Source organism: Ornithorhynchus anatinus, chromosome 3, assembly GCF_004115215.2.
Source record: "Ornithorhynchus anatinus isolate Pmale09 chromosome 3, mOrnAna1.pri.v4, whole genome shotgun sequence".
NCBI classification, from domain to species: Eukaryota; Metazoa; Chordata; class Mammalia; order Monotremata; family Ornithorhynchidae; genus Ornithorhynchus; species Ornithorhynchus anatinus.
Genome location: NC_041730.1, coordinates 22,417,261 through 22,438,320, shown reverse-complemented (window position 1 = coordinate 22,438,320; position 21,060 = coordinate 22,417,261). Strand labels below are relative to the sequence as shown.

Below are 21,060 nucleotides of genomic sequence, written 5' to 3'. Positions count from 1 at the left end.
CCCAAACCCACGATCGTTCCGCTGAGCCACGCTGCTTCTCTATCAGCCCCGTGCTTAGCACTGTATTTGGCATTTTACAAATACCGTTATTATTACTGGCAGGCATCTCTGTAGAAACCACCTTCTTTCTGGACAAGAGAGGAACAGAACACTTAATAAATCATACCAATAAAAGTAATATAATCCTCTCTAGGAGTTCATCAACCTAAAGATGATGTCATCAAGAGACACTCTTGCACAGGTTATGACTCTGTCCTATCAACAGGGGTTTAGTACAATGCTCTGCACACAGTTAGCGCTCAATAAGTACAAATGAATGAACACCGTGAGGTCGTCGTGGTAGAGAAAGAGGCTGGCTTAGTGGAAAGAGCCCGGGCTTGGGAGTCAGAGGACATGGGTTCTAATCCCGGCTCCGCCATTTGTCTGCTGTGTGACCTTGGGCAAGCCACTTCACTTCTCTGTGCCTCAGTTACCTCATCTGTAAAATGGGGATTAAAAGTGTGAACCCATATGGGACAACCTGATTACCTTTTATCTACCCCAGCACTTAGAAGAGTGCTTGGCACATAGTAAGCACTTAAATACCATCATTATTAAGGAATATATCTACCAACTCTCATTCATTCACTTATTCAATCATATTTCTTGAAGGCTTACTGTGTGCTACGCACTTTGGAGAGTACAATTCAATTATAGATCCACATTCCCTGCCCACAGCGAGCTTACAGTCTGTTATACTGTACTCTCCCCAGCGCTTAGAACAGTGCTTTGCACAGAGTAGGCACTCAATAAACACAACTAAATGAATGAACACCCAGATACTTCACCAGGAACAACAAAGTGTGCAGGGAGAGAGCCGGGCTGGAGGACTATCAGGATGAAGCAACAGGGAAGCCCAGAAGAAGCTGATGGAGCCGAGCTCCCTAAATTGAGTCTTTCGCTGGACTCCCTTCCTCTCCGCTCCCAAATCGGTAGGCTGATTCTCCGGCCTTCTCTCCTTCAGCTCCTCTATTCCACTTCTGCCTTATCCTGTCTGTGGCTGCCCCACATGGTTGACAGGCCTCAGATTAGTATTAACAATAATGCTGATGACAGATTCTATATTTGTCATGAATAACAGAAATTGGGTCAAGTATCAGAAATCTCCAGTCTGCCCTCACTAGGCTTTACTGCTTAAGAATATTAACTTGCACTCTCCATTTCCAGTGAAAATATAAATGTGTTGCACAAAGCTCTAGTTTGATAGTAACAAATTAGAGTTTGGTCACAGATTTTTTTCATATTTTAGAGAGCAAAAGGTTAGGATGGTATCTGAATATAACAGCCAATCAAGACCTACCCTATTCAAAAGCAACATTTTCAACAACTTCAATTTCTTTGCTCTATTTCTTGATATTAAAGGCAATTAATGGCCTTTGCTAAAGATAGTTGCGTGGTCACATGAAATACGATGAAACCTAACCAAGTGGTATCTAAACAGCTCAATAAAAGGTTAAAAGTTCCCAGATTGGCCCTTGCTGTTCTAGGTCAGGTTTGTGGAATATGGATTTATCTGATTGGAGCCACATCTAGCTTTGAATACAGGGCGCCTAAAGTTGAGGAATAAAAACTGATCAAATGTCAGAGTCAAAACCGACCATAAACATTTTAATAAAAACAATGACTTCAAAAGGAAAACTTAATGAAACATTCTACACACACTCTGCAAAAACAAACAAAAAAAGAGCTCCGTGTGTCACCAAAAACTCCGCATAGGTCTCTGGAGAGTCCAACTTTATCACTTCACAAGTGACTCTCTCACAAGTGAAGTGTTTCAAAGCATTTATTCCACTCTTCTTAACAGAGTCAACAACTGTTCATGGGTTTATAGCCAGCCTTTTCTTGCTATGTCACTTAACTCTGCAGCAGCTAAGCCCATTTCTCTCTTTAAAGTTTAAGCCTACACAGAGCCTACTTGCCAGAGCTCTCCAATTTCACAAAAACTTCTGAACAGAACTCTCATTATTAATTCTCAGTAAGAAGCCTGAACCTCTGTGAATCACCACAGGGACAGACAGAAAAACTCCAGCACATAAAGACTGTTCCTACTATGTACCAGAAGGTGAGCAGAGTCCTACAGTAACTTGGAAGTCTTAGTTCCGGTGGCAGAATCTTGCTTCTACAATACAGAGAGTCAAATATGCCAACAGCAAAACAGAAAGGGAAGGGACCAAATTAGAGAAATTAGAGCAAAGCCTTCCAGTTAGCATTAACAGTGCTCAAAATATTCACTTCCCATAATCCCAATGAGTCACAGGGAAGAAGGAAAATTTCACTGAACTTTAGCTATCCCACCTCCATGGCAGGCTGAAATTTTTGGACTCTTTTGGACGAAACTGTTAACCACAAAAATCCAGCTACTGAATCTTTGGAAAGCGCCAGCTTTTTATACCAATTCACGCCCAGCCTGTACGAATTCATGCCCAGAGAAATGTACATGGCTTCCATTCTGCCTTGGTCTGAAAATTCTGCACCCTTCTGACCAGGGGTTCCTCTTAACATTAACTAGCTCTAGATGGATATTGGCTACGTCAGGGGAAGATGTAATCAATCAATCGTATTTATTAAGTGTTCACTGTATGCACAGCACTGGACTAAGCACTTGGGAGAGTACGGTATAAGAGAGTTGGTAAACACGTTCCTTGCCCACGTCAATGAGGTAGTTCCGAAAACGAGTCCGCTTCTTGAGGGCAGCCTCTGGATAGGAACATGGTGAATGGAAGGGAGAGACAGAAGATAAAATGACGAGGCAAGGAGGAGATGGGGAGGGTCTGTCAATATTGTGAATGCAAAGGCACATGGAAAAGGTAGTGATAGAGGGAAGAGAATTTAGGTTTGAAAACTGAAAAGGAGTCCATAAAATTAAGGTTAGAAATAGTGTTAGGAAATCAGAATACTTCTTTAATTTAAAAAAAAAAAAAGAAAAAAAATTGAGCGCTTCAAAATAGTAATTTCCCTTTGGTGGGAAACACTGGTCTAAATGGGAAAAACACCTTTAGAGTCAATACTGGTATTTCCTACAAGTACAAGCCTCCTTAAAAACTACCTTTTTGTGGCCTGGCTAAGAAAGCTCACTGTGGAAACCATAGCTTATTCTCTGCTTCTATACCTATTTAAAAATCCAAATGCATCTCCATCTAAAATTTAACCTGAACTTGAGAGTAGGACAAAAGCTCCTACCTAGGGTTTTGGCATTTGAAATCTCCGTTTCCACTGGTCTTCCCCTTTCAACTTTTCTTGTCTACTAAAAGCACACTTGGGTAATTCGGATTTCTAAAATCTGTGTCTTAAAAATGGTATCTTACAGTCTGTCATTTGGTGAGATCCGCTGGCCAGTCGATCTTGAGAGACACTCTACTGAAGATAATGGGTGCAGTTTTCTATTAAATAGCTGTCCCCAGACAGGAAATCTCTCAAAAGAACAAAAAGCCAATAACTGTGATAAAATATGATTTCCCTCCTGAGTCAGGACCTTAACTTGGGAAAATAAAAATTAAGGAATATTTCCTTTCCTCAAGCAAGACTACATATGTTTTTAAATTGTGAGAAGCATTTTGACCCCTGTTGTCATTTCTCACCTCTCATCCCTACTTTAACAGGTGAATTTATCAGTGAATGTGACTCACCTACTGGCATCTTGTCAAACTAACCCTGAAACTGTCGAGGCCTCTGAGCTAACTGAAGAATTCTGAACCCCTCTAAAGCACTTTTACTCATACTGATCGTGTTGACTTTAGAGTAGAAAATCACCTCTGCAGCAAATACCAACAAACTGCACTTACACTTTCCCTTACATATTAAATTCCCCCCTTTACATTGATTCTTAACTTGGATATTATGACATTTCACTGCTTTGTAGATCTGTTTCCTGGAAAATGGTCCCCAGTAAAGGAAAGTTTGTGATTCCATCCCAGACGAAACTGCAATAGTAAATGTTAACTGATGCCTATGTGCTCTCCGATCCTTGAAGTTCACTTCCACAAGGGTCTTGGAGAAATTGAAAATTCAAGTGCACAGTGGCAGTTTGAATACAAACAAGAGTCTGGGTGGACTGCATCCATATATGCTATCATTTTATGGTATTAATTAAGCGCTTACTATATGTCAAACACTGTTCATTCATTCATTGGTATTTATTGAGCGCTTACAGTGTGTAGAGCACTGTACTAGGCACTTAATAATAATAATGTAGGTATTTGTTAAGCGCTTACTATGTGCAGAGCACTGTTCTAAGCGCTGGGGTAAACACAGGGGAATCAGGTTGTCCCACGTGGGGCTCACAGTCTTAATCCCCATTTTACAGATGAGGGAACTGAGGCACAGAGAAGTTAAGTGACTTGCCCACAGTCACACAGCTGACAAATGGCAGAGCTGGGATTCGAACTCATGAGCCCTGACTCCAAAGCCCGTGCTCTTTCCACTGTGCCACGCTACTTCTCTTGGAAAGTACAATACAGCACTAAAGAGAGACAATTTCTACCCACAACAGGCTTATAGTCTAGAGAGGGGGAGAAAGACAACAAAACAACAGGCATCAGTATAAATAGATTTCATATATATATATGCACACAAATATGCATTTACATAAGTCCTGTGGCTCAGGGAGGGAGGAGAGCAAAGGGAGTGGGTCGAGGTGATGCAGGAGGGGGAGCTGCGGAAAAAGAGGCTTAGCTTGGGAAGGCCTCTTGGAGGAGGTGTGCCTTCAGTAGGGCTCTGAAGTGGAGGAAGAGAGCGGATTTGAGGAGGAAGGGCATTTCAGGACAGAGATAGCATGTGGGTCTCGGGTCGGCGGCGAGACGGGTGAGATCAAGTCACAGTGAGGTTAGCCCCAGAGGAGTGGAGTGTGTGGGCTGTTCTAAGCCCTGGGGTAGATACAAGTCAATCAGATAGGACACAGAGACACAGTCCTTGTCCCACATAAGGCCCACAGTCCAAGTAGGAGGGAGAACAGGCATTCACCCGTTTTACAGATGAGGTAACTGAGGCACTGAGAAATTAAATGACTTTCCAAGGTTACAGAGAGGAACTTGGCAGAGCCAGCATTTAGAACCCAGGGTCTCTGACTCCCAGGCCTGTGCTCTTTTCACTAGGCCATGCTGTTCCTATTTAACTGAACAGATTTTTTAAAACAGAAAAATAATACGTTCATTGTTAAGTCATGTATTTTAGTTGTAAGAGAAGTAACTTGGTCTGAAAGTCAAAGGTTCTAATCCCAGCTCCACTACTTGTCTACTGTGTGACCTTGGGCAAGTCATTTAACATCTCTGTGCCTCAGTTACCTCATCTGTAAAATGGGGATTACGACTGTCAGCTCCACGTCGGACATGGACTGTGTCCAACCTGATTAGTTTGTACGTACCCCCATGCTTAGTACAGTGTCAGGCACATATCGTACTTAGCAAATACTCCAAAAAAAAAAAAGGGCGAATAAACATAGGAGTTACTCGTTTCAAAAAAAAAAAATCTTCACTTAAACATCGCAACTATGAACTGTCAAAATACACCGGGTTTTTAAGGATCCAGGTTTCCTGATTCTCATTTACCCTGTGACTAAAAAAACTTCTCATTTCAGCACTTGGAGGAGTTAGGAGGGAGATGGGGAAGAAGAGAATGCTTCATCAGATTACTGAAGTCATTAATATGACTATCAACTTCCACCACTCCACCTGGTGGCAAGAGAGCAGTCAAATATTAGTGAAGTGCTGTTCACCGTGCCGAGGATTCCTCGGGATGCTTCACAGCAGTCCTCGGGCACGCAAAGGCACTGCTGGTTGCCAGACTTAGAAGTCAACAAGCTGGGGGACGGCGAAGGCCCTGTTGGTTGCAGGGCTTAGAAGTCATCTAGCCGGAGGCCCGCCAAAGCCTAGTCAACGAGGCTAACTGCCAACAAAAATCACTCATCCAAGTACGACAAAACCTGGATGGGAGCCTCAGATTGAGAGCATTCTGGTTACCCCTTTCTCTTCACTCCAAGGTTAAATGCTACCAATGAACCCCTTGGAAAATGGATGCCCAACTACCTCAGGAAGCCACACTGCATATTCCTGACTCTTCCCACTTCTTTCCCTTATGGAGAGGCTACGGCTTAATTAACCGAGTGCACAGCAGTCTGCCACATTGCTTTTAGACATTTTCCAGCAACCCAAACCCATGGGATACTCTAGTCTGATTTCAACTCAAAATAAAAATGGATAAACAGAGCTCAAATAAAATTAAAACCTTGTCTGGCTGCCCACACTTATTTTCACACATGAGGAAAAATAGCAGTTCTCTTAGAAGCCTGAAGCAGACATATCTTTAGAACACGTTAAAAATATGCACCCCCCCACCCCCGCCCCACCCCCCGTTTCTCTACCTGCTTCTCACTCAAAGCTGTGATTTTGGCTTGGAGTTCATGAAGCTGTTTCTTCAAATCAGCATTCTGATTGGAAAGAAAAAATATCTGTGAGAAAGACATTTCATTTGTTAACACAGAATAGTAGCAGGAGGACTTTCTGCATACACTGCAGTACATATGACAAAGTACCTCGGTTATTTAACCAATGAAATTTATCAAGCCCTAAATGAACACATCTCTCCGATCATCTCCTGTTCTACTGGATCGGTATGCGGATTCTCGGTATTATTCAGAAGGATAGATTTTTATAATTGTTTTAACTTGAATGCATCAATAAGTTCTACTTAAGCACCTACAACATAAGAATAATGAGTTCAATTCTCCCCTCTTTGGAAGGAAATGTAAATTGGGTTCTGTGGGGTTGCACAAAGCCATGGAACAATGAGTACATGAGTACACCTAAGTCCCCACAATTTTCTAATTGGACACCTGTGCCCCACCAGTTTCATTGTTCTTGAATTTACCCTTCAAAACAAGGAAGACTCAAGGTCACCATCAAAGAATCGAGCTCACCTTCCATTATTCATACGACAAGAGGAAAACAGATGGCCCAAGTATGGAGTTCCATCTATTTATAAGTGTATTACTAATGTGTGTGTTTAGAAACATATATTCACATATCAGTAACTGCATATCAGCAAGGAAGTGGGATTTTTCTACATTTGCCCTATCTCTTGTTCAGCATAGTTCTGTACAGTTATGACCTTAGCCTAGATTTGGAAAAACTGTCATTACTGCAAATACTGCAGCTGCCTTTACACCACATTAACACATATCCTACAAGGGCACTTTCTGAAGTCTGAAATTCTAAGAGATATTTAAATAAATGTATTATATTCATTTATATTTACAGTTATATATACATTCAATGAACTACAAATCCATCTTTTGCTTGGGCAAAAAATAAAGCAAATACTAAAAATTTTCCAATGTGCAATACTGTGGAGGCAGCACACATCTTCCAACATTAACTGTCTTTACTTGACAGCTTTTCCATTGTATTTTACCATGACCTCGTGGCTACATCAGGAGCCCCAGTTATGCCAAGGCAATTTATTTTGGTCCTGTAGTATTCCCTGTTAATCTGATTCCATGGTGGCCAGCTGCAATTGGGCTTCTGACTAAACTGTCCACAAACTGACAATTAATGCCACCCATGAGCTACTGCTTGATCAAATGGCCACCTACGTCTAAGGAATTGAGCAGACATCTCATTTCGGGTAGGTTTCATTTAACGGCCTTCTCAAGGTACAAGCATGGCCTAGCTGAAAAAGCACAGGCATGGGAGTCAGAGGACCTGAGTTCTAATCCATCTCTGTCACTTGTCTGCTGTTGTGACCTTGGGCAAGTCACTTGAATGATCTATGCCTCAGTTTCCTCATCTGAAAAATGGAGATTAAATCCTACGAGCCCGGTGTAGGACATGGACTGTGTCCAAACTGATAACCTTGTATCTACCCCGGTGCTTAGAAGAGTGCTTGGTACATAGTAAGTGCTTAACAAGAGGCTTACTATGCCTCTGTGCTTCACTAACCTCATCTATAAAATGGGGATTAAAACTGTGAGCCCCAAATGGGACATGGCCGGGGTCCAACCTGATAATTTTGTATCTATCCTTGTGCTTAATACAGTGAATGGCACCTAGAAAGCACTTAGCAAATACCACAAAACAATACCATTATTATTACTGTTGCTGCCAATCTGCGTTATGGAACTAGTCTATCTTTCTAGTATCCAATTTTCCTAATTCCCAGCTACATTTTAATTTATGTTCTTTCAAAGTTCCAAGAAACATAAAGCCCTTTTACACAGAAGATGAGCAAAGGGTGAGCAGTAAGGATGGGCTACCAAATTCCCCACATAAATGCAATATACAACAGATGAAGAAAACAGCTAGATCACCAAAGAATTTTCCTTCCTAGAAAAAGGGACCTATATTGATAGGAATAAATATTCCGGTCCTATTTATCCTGCAGGGCATTAAAATTGTATTATACTTTTAAACAGGATCTTTTTCTTATAATACTATATTTTCAATATATTTAATATATCAATATACCTAGTAAGGAAATTTACAGAGATACGTACTCGTGTTTTCACATTAGCTTAATGTTTAAGCTATGGGGACACATCTTCATTCTAACCCAGAAGAGTCAAGTGAAAAAAAGAAATATTTCTCTAAATTCTTCAAACTACTTTGAGACTCTGCTCATAAATAAAATTCCCAAGACCACCAAAGGGGGGTTGGTGAAGATGTTCTATGTCTTGGTGTGTTCTACACAAGCAAAGAATGCAGAATAGTACAACTACCTTGAAAACTTAAGAAAAAGTTATCTAAAGGAGCTATCCACACCAATATTTACATCAAGGGCTATTGGGAGGGGATTCCCTCAAGTTTCAGACCTTTCTCACAGATGTCATCAGCTATTATACTTTGTCCTTAATATCTAGCAGATGCTCAAAATCAGACAAAGCAATGCTTTCAACTTGTCAAGTCTCATCAACTCACTTTTTTGGACAATAAGAACTTGGGGGAGGCCTGTTTACATTCCTACAGGTAGACACGCCTTTCGGGGTTATGTCAAAAACTCAAAATTTTTATAAAGGTAACACAAATAGAATGGAGAATGAGATGCACTCTTTTCATTGGAGGAGGAAAAAAGCAAAAACAAGGTTTTTACAAAAATCCATATACGTACAGTGCTCTGCACACAGTAAGCACTTAATATTATTACTACTATTTCATAGCATCAAAGCTTTGAACTAAGAACTGTTATTAAGTCACATGAACATTCAATTATACATGCTGAGTTCTTTCAGCATTTAAGAATTTTATTATTTATTATAAAAGTTTGGGGATGAACCAATGAACATATTTACCTGTGGATCCTGCTTCATTTGAGCAACCAGTTTCTAGAAATAGAGAGAAAGGGAAAGAGAGATCAGTTTTCTGCATTAGCTTTCTAGAGCTCTAACCACCAGGCCTGTCACACAAAGGCCCGAGGGAGAAGTTACAAGTTAAATACATTGAAAAAATATTAGCTACACAAAGCTTAGAAATCAGAGCAAAAATATGGCACAACTTACATAAACACTGCCATTAATCCAATCAGACATTCCAATTAATACAAAAAGCAGTCTGTCACCTTTAATTCTGGGATAACGTATATTCTCCTACTGTTTTGCCTTTTTAACAGTTCTTCGGAAAAGGATTCAAGGACAATTTAAACCAGCTGGGTAACCTAATCTAATAGCTAAGTGTCCTCTAAAATTGCTGTCTTTTGCCCACAGCCCCAAGGAAGAAGAACAGAGGAAACTACTTCAGAAACAAAAGCTGCCTGTTTGTATAATCAAGTACAAGACATTTAAAGAACTAAGATCTGGCTAGTCTGGCTCTTACCACATGGGAGACCCAGATCCATAAATGACTTTGCCACTCTCTTCCCTCAAGCTGGCAGGGGATTTGAATCATCAGAGAGCAATGATATTCAGTATCCAAGGGGGAGGGACCAGAGAGGAAATAATGCAAAACTGTGCCTCTTCCCAGTTCCTCAAGGAAGGAAGGTACTGCCAGTTGCAGAGAGAACATTTATTAGAGAAAAGCAAAGCCCAAATGAAAGCTACTGGAAAAACAAATCCTAACCATGGCATCTGACCTAGGCAATCTTCCATTCCCAACACCGCTCGAAGAGTGGCAAAAACCCCGGCCAGAAATTCCTGAAGGATAGAGGAATGCTCCAGCTTACATTTGCTTCTAGAATATCTTGTCAAGAAAAAAATGCAAGTTTTATGAGAAAACACAGAGGCCTCTCTTGAATAATTATATTTAATTTAAATAATTAAATTTCACACAGATCACTTTCAGTAGTTTAGTAGTTACAGTGAAACTACTAGCGGTAAGCCCACAGGCAGTTATTCACACTACCATGTGGAACAGTTGAAGCCTTCTCAAGCTTTTTATTCTCCGTAGTTTGGTTCAGCTCTCAGTTTATTTCCTTGGTTATGGCCTTACATCTCAGATATTTTTATTTAAAGCTTCCTGACCAAAATACTTTGGTCAGAATATAGAGTGCATTTGCTAAAAATGATTTTCAAAATAGGTTTGAAGTTCAAACACTACAGTAATAGCCAACAGTGGCAGATAACTACCACAAACTTTTCCATGAGCACCTTCGAAATTCCCCAACTTCCACTGCAGCTCCATTCTATTGAGCTCAGTCATAAAGACTTTCACATAAAGTTGAGGAACAGGGACACATTTTGAACATGTAGTCAAATGTTAAGGTTTTCAGTTAATGGAGCCATCTTTATCATAGTAATGTTCATGATCACAACCCATCCACTCCCTACAACCGCACCTTCTCCCCCCAGAGAACCAGCAACAAATATTTCCGTCAACTTTGGGAGTTCATCTTTCTGATTAACAAATAGTGTTTCCTGATTTAGCCGTGATGATCCATAAACATAATAAATGCAGTTTCCAATGTGGTTTTAATATGAACTTGAACATTGTGGAACGATGAGAAAGGTCTCTTGGTTTCTCATTCTTACGCTTGTTACCCAAACACTTGATTACTGTTAAAGTTAAACTTTTGAAAAGAAAGGGAAAAGCACTGGCAAAAGTTCCAAAAAGCATCTTTTGTATGGAAGAGCAAAGAGAAGAGGTCTGGGAAACTGCTCTTTGCAGTGTTGGAGAAAGAAACACCTATTATTTCCTGTCCATAAAACTTCAGTCTTGTGTGGTGTTAGAAAGAAAATGCCTCTCTGACAGCTATATATATTTGGCATTATGCACAGAGCACTCTACTAAGCGCTTGGGAGAGTACAACAGAAATGGCAGACATGTTCCCTGCCAACAAGAAGTCTACTAGATTAGTTTACAGACCTCTCTGATCATCATTAAATAATTATCTCTGAAGGAAAGGAATGACAAACCCTCCTATCCTATCCACACTAAACTGCATTTTGGGCTTGCAAGAGTGGAAGAACATGACTTGAACATGCTCTGGGTTCCCGGAAGTCACAATAACTTTAAACCCTACTGTGTCTTAAAGCCATATTGGTATCTTCTCACCCAAGACAAGGGCATGGCATTTTTTCAGCAGTACACTACACTAAAAAATTTTCTCCATTGGGAGAAGCAGCGTATCTAGTGGATAGAGGATGAGCCTGAAAGTAAGAAGGGCCTAGGTTCTAATCCCGGCTCCACCACTTGCGCGCTATGTAACATTGGGTAAGGTCACTTCTCTGTTTCTCAGTTACCTCATCTGCAAAATGGGGATTTAAGACTGTGAGCCCCATGTGGGACAGGGAGTGTGTCCAATCTGATTTGCTTATACCCACCCCAGTGTTTAACAAATACCACAGGTATTATTATTAACCATGTCATCAGGGGCCAACCTGAAAAGTTACCCATGACATTTCAATTATTTTCTAGAGATGACCACAGATAGATCCCGGAAAGAAAGGAAGGAAGAATTGGTGACTGCTCCAGAACCATGAAAAAAATACACCACAAAGATTCGGCCACAACAACCTCTCTTATCCCTGAACCTTGGCCTGAAACTCATTCTCTCCCCAAGTAACACATTGTTTGTTTCCTAGCACCAGTCTTTCCCCTAAGCATTTTGCATAGAATGCTACAAGTTGGGAAAAGTTCAGGTGACAATCAAAAAAAACTAGTTGTGCATATGCACCCGGTACTGGAATAGACAAGTGCTAGAGAGTGTTTTCCATAACATAAGGCTTTGCAAGAAGAAAATCCTTGTTGTGTTATGGGAAAAATGGGAATTTTGACTCTTAAATCTTGAGCCCCAAGGATAAAACTAATAATCCAGTTTCACCAACTTCCTAAAAAAAATAAATAAAAAAGTTCTAATACTAAGGTTTATTGATTGCCTATTGGCAGGGATCATGTCTACCAACTCTGCTGTACTATACTTTCCCAATTGCTTAGTACAGTGCTTTGGACACAGCAAATGCTCAATAAATACCATTGATTTTCCTAAAGTTATCCAGAACTATGGTCCAACAAAAAAAATATTTATGTATCTTTTTGTTTGGGAAACTCCTAAAGTGCCTTACAAACTAAACACAAGCCTCATAAAGAAATTCTTAAAAAAGGAACCACTGAGTCCATTAGTGAATGACATCCAACTCTAATACAGTTGCTGGGGAGTGGTTTAAAAGCTCCTCCACAACGATGGCTCTTTAGAACCGGAAGAGAAAGAAAACGCTGCAAGACGCTTCCAAAAAAATGAAGAGGGAGGGAAAATCATAATAACTGTGGTATTTGTTAAGCACATACTATGTGACACAGCTCTCTATTCTGAGAGCTGGGGTACATATAAGATAGGTTAGACAAAATTCCTGTCCCACATGGGACTCACAGCTTAAGGGGGAGGGAGAACTAGTATTAATCCCTATGTGACATACAAGGAAACTAAGGCACAGAGAAAGGCAGGAAGGCAACCTGTAAAGTCTAAAAGATTAAATTAACTCCAGCATAAAATAGAGTCCATTCAACCTAGTGTCTGCTCAATATTGCTGACCAACTAATTTAGCACAACTTTTGTTTTATCCAAAAGGCAAATCCTCTAGCAACCTAAAGTTTTTCTACCGACAACACCACAGTGAGGTATGATGCTGGAAGCAATTCTGAGAGCAGAATGCTGCTCCACACAGACACAAGCCCCACTTTTTGAACTTTTAAAAGTTTTCTCGAGGATTTCCCCAATCAAATTATTTTGCAGCCTAAATTGGGATTACATGAACCCTGACAGTGTTAGAATCTCAAATGTCTATTATGTAAATGTCCTAATATTTGAATGGGAAAACAAGAAACAGCCCCCATTAAGTGCCTCATTAAGAAGGGCTGTCATTTTGAAGCCCTAACAAATGCTGGAACTGATAAATCTGAACATTTTAAGTCATTAAGCCTAGGACTGCTCCACTATTCATGCTATACCCCCTGGTGAAAAGCAAGTCTCATGCTCATGTCATTTGGAATAAAATGCAATACGTTCCAACTACACTTTCCTCAGGGCCAGAAGTTTACCCCCAAACTTCTCTGTTTGTCAGAAAATCAAGGTTTTGGAAGGAAAAGGAAATAAAATTCAATCATGTAATGTTATTTATTGAGCACCTGTGTGCAAGACCACCGTATTAAGCCCTTGGGAAAAATACAATAGGATACCCACTCTTTGCCCCCAATGAACTCACAGTCTAACAGGGGAGAGAGATACAGAATAACTCAGATAAGAGCAAGGAGAAAATGAAAAGACAATTAAGTGAAAAAGTGCTTAAATAGTAGAGTGGGTAAATTGATACATACAAAAGTGGTACAGCTGGCTGTGACTGCTTTCTAAGACCTGAGATGGAGCAAAACTGCCAGGGGCGTGGAGAAGAGATGGGTAAACCCTCTCCCCGGACTCACAACCTAGACGAACTGGGTGCTGCCTGTAGACGGTAAGATCCACAGATAACAGACTAGATGGATGCCACATAGCAGAAGTACCACTCTACCAGAAGCAGCGTGGCTTAGTGGAAAGAGCCTGGGCTTTGGAGTCAGAGGTCATGGGTTCCACTCCCGGCTCTGCCACTTGTCAGCTGTGTGACTGTGGGCAAGTCACTTAACTTCTCTGTGCCTCACTTACCTCATCTGGAAAATGGGGATTCACTGTGAGCCTCACGTGGGACAACCTGATTACCCTGTATCTACCCCAGCGCTTAGAACAGTGTTCTGCACATAGTAAGCGCTTAACAAATACCAACATTATTACCACTCATTAAGAGAACAAGGCATCGCTGGGGATTGACCTGTGGATGTATTTGGGCACAATACTGTTAGGGGACATTTTAATTCTGACTCAGTGTAACAGGTGTGCTGGATAATCTGAGTTTTTTCTTTCACTTACTCTCTGTTGTGGGTCTACTTGGATTCTGGGTGTAAATTAGGGTACTGTTTCTACATACTGGAATGTAACCAGTAATTGGCTTAGATGGTGATATAGCTATTGCAATGGTTACGGGTCAGGATTGTGGGCTCCTCTAGTTAACCAGTTGCCCGGTGTATAGTTTTGGAACATGACACAGTTTATATTTCACGTTCAGGGATACAGGTACTGCTCATCATTTACATGACCAAAGGTAAGCGGTCTATGCTAATATACAAGACATCTAGGGACTTTAGATATTGAAAATGGCAGCATGGTCTAATGGCCAGAGCACGGGTTTGAGAGTCAAAGGTCATGGTCCTAAACCAGGCTCCGCCACTTGTCTTCTGTGTGACCTTGGGTAAGTCACTTCACTTCTCTACGCCTCAGTTACCTCATCTGTAAAACGGGGATTGAGACTGTGAGCCTCATGCGGGACAGGGACTGTGTTCAGCCTGATTACCTTTTATCTACCCCAGTGCTTAGAACTGTGGTTGGCCCAGATTAAGCGCTTAACAAATACCATAATTCTTAAATGGCACTACTCATAAGTGAGCCAATCTCCACTTGTAAAGAAGAAAAGGCATAAGTGATGGTCTGGGATGCACAAATAAGGGAGAAGTGACAGTCTCCAGGCCGCAGGAGTGGGCCACAAGTCCAAACCTGGCCGTGAGGTGAAATCTATTTGCATGGCCTGTCAGTTACCCCTGGAGGGGCAGGCTTTTAAGCTGACATTAACTGGAGCCCAGCCAACTCCAAGGAAGGACTAGGACAATGGGGAGAGGTCTAAAGGGGGGGTACATTTATTTCTATGCTCTTCGGATTCAAACTTAAGAAGCCTGTCCCATGGCCTTGGGTCCACAGAAACAGTGTAAACAGCCTTCCACTGAAAAGAAAAGGGAAGAGGATTCTGCTAAATGAGGGGGCAGCCCAGGTTAAATTAGGGACCAGAATCAGAATACAGTTTGTCTGCAGTTAAAGCCAATATTTTATTCAAAATCTGTAAGGTCTAATTTTCGTTGCTAATTTGTTCACTCCCACCTTGCCAAAGGAGACTTAAGAGCCAGCTCTGTGTGAATGTATAATATTTTTATATCTTCTTTTCTATAAAAGGGTGTCAGTGCTTGCATATCTGTGAGGGGAGTTCACTAATTCTGGATGATGTCACGCTGTGATACTGGGGTGGGAGCTGAGGCAATTGGTTTTCTTTCTCCACTAGAGCCTCCAGGCTGTCAGCCAGGTGTTTCAACTTAACTTCAGCTGCCTCTTTAGGGTTCAAATCTATTCAGTCACAAGATGGAGGCAGCACATTACCTGGACAATTATGGGGTATACTCACTGGAGCTGTTCAGGTCTGAAAAATGAGGACAGAGCAAGCCAAGTGTCCCCCAAGTTCTGACCGGGGAGGGTTGCCTTGGCAAATGTCTGCAGTCAGGTACAAGGTTTAGGGGTTCAAACCCTAGGCTGTGCCTTGATAGGTCGACCTGGCCACAAAGGTAGACTGAATTTTGCCTCAGACCATTCTCTTACATTGGCTGCACGATGCCCTTGCATAAATCCTGGAGTAAACTTGGATCTGTGACCTTTGGGCATTTGACAGTCGCCTCAATGCACCTATATGTGTATCACTTATTTATTTATTTATATTGTCTTCTCCCCATCTAGACTGTAAGCTTGTTGTGGGCAAGGGAACATGTCTGCCAACTCTGTTGAACTCTAAGTGCTCTAATACAGTGCTCTGCACATAGTAAGCACTCAATAAATATCACTGATGATGATGATAAAATCCACAATAAAATCCCCATCACAGGGATGGAGAAACAACTAACTTCATTCTGTGGTAGGACGGGATTTAAGGTAAAACAGCAAATGGTTAAAAGGGTTTTAGATAAATTCATGTATGATAGAGATGTTCTTCTACTCCACCTATAACCCATGGAAGTATATGGGAATAGGTGATACACTGTCCTTCTATGTATACACTGTCCTTCTTTGACTTTATTGTCACTGTCAAAGGTGGTAGAACACTGGCCTAGATAGATCATTTGTCTAATTAGCTGTGACGTCCATTAAAAAGAAAAATCCTTTCCTCAAAAAAATTAAGAATTTTGAAAACCCAACTCTAAGTTCTTTGCTATATACTATATGAAACTGGAGTTAAGCATGTTTTCCAAATTAGCTTTACACACTAACTCTTCTTCATACTGGCTCCTTCAGATACACATCCAATCTATTGCCTTTTACCCTCTTTGGCAGTAACTTCAGCTCCTGTTTTTTAGAGTGTTTTATTACTATTAAAGTGATTTCCACATTACAGGAATACTAAAGTTAAAAAGTCCTCTTGACAGAGGGATGACAGGACTCACATTCAATATCTAATTTGTTTTATCTTTATTGTAAACCAACAATGAATTCTAGATATGAGATTACCTGGTAGAACTGACCTGGTAGAACTTGGGCAACCATTTCCAGAGGAGTTGGTCACTCAAATAATGTAACTTACCTGGTGAACCTGAATTTCCACTTTGAGGGCCTCCTGTAGAGTCTGCAACTCCATCCTCTACCTTCTCCACTTTTTTCAAGTGTCTTCACTAATTCCACAGTTCCTTTGGACTCTGTTTAGGACAATAAACTCTTCTCGCTTCGCCTGTGGGACATAAAGTGTTTCCATTATATTTACCAATAGAAAATTGTTTATATGGTAGAGTCCCTTGCAGAATACAAAAACTGAAAATATCCATTAGAATGTTATTTTCATAAGTAAAAGAATGACAATATAGTGCCAATCAAATGCTTCCACAAAGAAATTATTTTTCTTAATTCTTTTGCAATACTAGCTTGAAAAATTTATGGCTACCTTTCAATCTGCAGGCAATCTACTACCAATCGATGGTATTTAATCAGTCAGTGGTATTTACTGAGCGGAAGATACTGTATTAAGCACTTGGGAGAGAACAAAACAATACAGTTAGTAGACATGAGCCCTGTCAATCATATTTATTAGCACTTACTCAGTGCAGAGCACTGTACTAAGCTCTTGGAAGAGTACAATACCACAGAACTGGTAGACACATTGCCTGCCTACAACAAGCTCTGAGTCTAGAGGGGGTAGACAGACATTAATACAAATAAATTACAGATATGTACATAAGTGTTGGGGGATTGAGGAGGCGGGGTGAATGAAGGGAGCAAATCAGGGTGATGCAGAAGAGATTGGGAAAAGAGGAAATGAGGGCTTTTTCACGGAAGGCCTCTTGGAGGAAGTGTGCTTTCAATACGGCTTTGAAGGAGTTTACAATCTAGTGGGGGAGAAAAATGAGAATTACAGAGGAAAAGAGCATAAAGGTATGTACATAAGTGCTGTGGCACTGGGGAGGGGTGAGTATCAAAGTACTTACAGGTGATGTGGGGCTGGCCTGGGGAAAGAATCAGAGGGCTTAAGGGGAACAGACCCAAGTGCATAAAGTGAGGCAGAAGGGAGGGCGAATAATAGGAGAAATGAGGGGATGACTAGGGAAGGCCTCTTGGAGGAGGCATGATTTAACCAAGGTTTGAAGATAGGGAGAGTGGTGGTCTGTCAATAGGCAGGGGAAGGGAGTTCCAGTCAGGAGGGAAAATATGGGCACGGGGTCGTCTCGAGAGAGACGAGACTGAGGCACAGTGAGCAAGCTGGTACTGGAGGAGCCAAGTGTGCTGATGGAGTGTTTCAAAGGTGTCTTTTTGACTCGGAGACTTCTGAAGCATGGAGAGATGTGGGTGGAACTTTTTTTTTTTTAACCAGTGTGAATTATGGCCTGGAGTGGGGAGAGACTGAAGGCAGGGAGGTCAATATAATGTATATAGCATCTGAAAACTCAAATAGCTAAGAAATGAAAAAAAAGGATGGGTCCTAACTTGAATGTGCCCACACTTTTCATAACAGGTTCATGGAGAAGCAACAGGGCCTAGTGGAGAGAGCGTGGGCTTGGGACTCAGACGACCTGGGATCTAACCCCGACTCCATCACTTGTATGCTGGGTAACCTTGGGCAAGTCACTTAACTTCTCTGTGCCTCAGTTTCCTCATCTGTAGGAAACTCATCTGTAGGATCTTCTTTGTAGACTGAGTCCCATATGGACAGGGACTATGTTTAACCCGACTCTCTTGTATCTACACCGGTGCTTAGTACAGTGCCCGGCACACAGTAACTGCTTAACAAATACCACCATTATCATTATTCTTTTTTATCATTTTTATTATGTTAAAATACTATAAGGCTTAACACTGCTGAAATCTAATTACCCTTTTCCATTTTTAAAGGGAAATGTTCTTTTGAATATAGTACCAAATTTTTCATAATTCAATTGGACATTAAATATTCCATTGTCTGAAGGGTCACATTCCCTGAGCTCATGGATCTGAGGGTTGGTGTGTTTCCTTTACTGTAGTGGCTAGTACTGGTTCTTTGATAAAGGGATGCATTTCGATACAACTTGCAAAAGATTTCAAAAATCGATATAAATTTCCTCTCCTGTTCACATCTAAGAAATTCCCATTTAAGGCATCAAACGTATTCAGTTGTTTTCTGAATCAAAAGAATTACAAAAATGCATCCAGAGCTCCTCCCCTGAATCTAGCTCATGTAACCTAATTCTAGTAATACTCATTTTCCTAAGAGCCCGTTTTTAGAGTTTCGCCTTTGAAGAAGGCCCAAATTTGGCACCATTTCCTCCAAAATTATTTCAGAAAATTTTAAGGAACTGACTTCCACAACTTCAAGTCCCCTCAACTATACTATTCATTCTTCACAAGCACTATGATTTTATTAAAATTACTGCTTAATCGTTGTAAACTACCAGTGCAGAGTTACCAATGATACTCCTCATAGGGCTTACAAAGTAGGTTAAATAGCTTCAAAACTAATTGAAAGGGGTATAAATCTCAGAGGTGCAAAGTTCCTCAGCATTTATATTTGTGGGGGCAGGGAGAAATATATCATACCACGGAACTATCATTGAAAGTTTCAGGGAAGTAAGATGTTTTGAGAAAAGACTTAAAAGAGCAGAGCTGTGACTTGGTGAACAAGAAAATGAAAATGCTCTATTGAAAGTAATATGAAAGAGAAAAAACAGAACAGAGCCACACTGACACTTACTTAAACATCATTCAACCCCCTATTATTTTCTCTAAATCAATGGAATTGTTATAACAAAAACAGACACACACATCTCCAACTGGGAGGCTACTACTATTAGGAGGCTAGTGACTGGCAGATAATTTCTTTTCTTTCAACAAATATACAAAAGTTACCCATACAAAGTGTACACTTAAGAGTGTGGTTTTAATTTTTTAAAATACTAACAGAGCTTACACTATCAGCATTAAGTGTCTTGTGTTATTTGGAAAGTAGTATTTTAATTAGGCCTATTTGATTTTTAATTTCTCCAAAATCCAGGTCTCGGTTTTCTCTTACAAGAAAAATCACCTTGGAAGTTTAACCAAAAGCGGTGTCAAGATTTTATTTTTGGCCTGACCAGTTTCCAGCCTGCAGCTGAAAACACAAACATAAAAATCAAGAGTTTTTGCTCTCTCTTTAGTAGCATGTAAGATTATTACAAGTTAGTGAACTACCAACTCAATATTGCAAAGCCCTGGAAATGGAAAATATTGTTTTAAAGGTGGAGAAAGCATCAGAAAAATTTCATGTTGTCAAATGCAACGCTCAGGAACCAAAGAAATAAAATCAGGTTCGACGTGGAGGTTCTGAATGTCACAACAGAGCTCTAGCTCTGTGAAGTCTACAACTTCTGCTAATGAGGGGCTGACAGCTTTTACTGTCAGACTGCTGCCTGCTTATTAGAGAGACGCACAAAGGGATGGGACTTTATTTGGCAAATGCTCTAAATGCCAATTACTCATTTGATTCCCAAACAAATATAAAGGGTTAAAAAAGCCACTCTATAGCAATACTACAATTTAGGAGATAAATGGGAGGCTCCCTTTAAACCCTTCTTCCTTCAAGAGCAAACGCTCAACAGTTTCTTTCTGGGCAGCGATTTCAGTGGATTGGTCTGTTTGAACAAAGTAATTCATCCATGTTTTACTTATGCAAAAATGAGGCAGCACATATTGAGCGCTTTTAAAATAAAATTTTTGTATGCTTAGATAGCTCAGGGAGACTTCATTTTAAAACTTTCTTGGCCAGGACAAAGTCTAACAGAAAATGCATTCTTGGCTAAATTTGTAAAAGCTGCTTTAAAGTTATAAACCTTTCCAAAAGGAATCCTATTTGGACCAAGTTTAGAATTTTAAAGGAAACAAGCAGCTACTGCAAGGTGAACCAAAGCAGGGTCATGGAGTGTAAACCAGGTGATCTGTTCAAGGCGTGTTTTTCAAGACAGCCCACATATTAATGCTTGCAGCAGATACCAATAGCCTGAATCAGCTGACTAATTACCTGGCACTAGAGCCTTGCAGGGGTGGGGTGAGGCTTAGGCCAGCTGCACAACTCTGTCTGGGCCTCACCCATCATCTACCACCACAGCTCCTGGGCTCAATTTTAGGTAGGGGTGAAAATCGCCCACGCACGGTGGAAGGCTGGGATTTATTTCCTACTGTGCAGAGCAGGGTCTGCTACAGATGAAGCCAACCCCCACTGGCCTAGCAGGGGGTTCAGGTGGGGGAAGTCCAAAATTCGGGAATGGGGGGGGC

At 40.8% G+C, this 21,060-nt stretch overlaps 1 protein-coding gene across 10 annotated transcripts in view; it reads right to left on the bottom strand.

The window, feature by feature from the left end:
* Window positions 1-21,060, bottom strand: part of PHF21A (PHD finger protein 21A) — a 198,121-nt gene that overhangs the window by 146,405 nt on the left and 30,656 nt on the right. For all 10 annotated transcript variants that reach the window (XM_029060261.2, XM_029060258.2, XM_029060260.2 and 7 more), the window contains exons 3-5: window positions 16,874-17,017; window positions 9,317-9,349; window positions 6,395-6,460 (exon numbers count right to left, since the gene is read on the bottom strand). In XM_029060261.2, coding sequence (XP_028916094.1) covers window positions 6,395-6,460; window positions 9,317-9,349; window positions 16,874-16,927 — 153 coding nt within the window. In that variant the 5' untranslated portion in view covers window positions 16,928-17,017. The remainder of the gene's footprint in view (window positions 1-6,394; window positions 6,461-9,316; window positions 9,350-16,873; window positions 17,018-21,060) is intronic.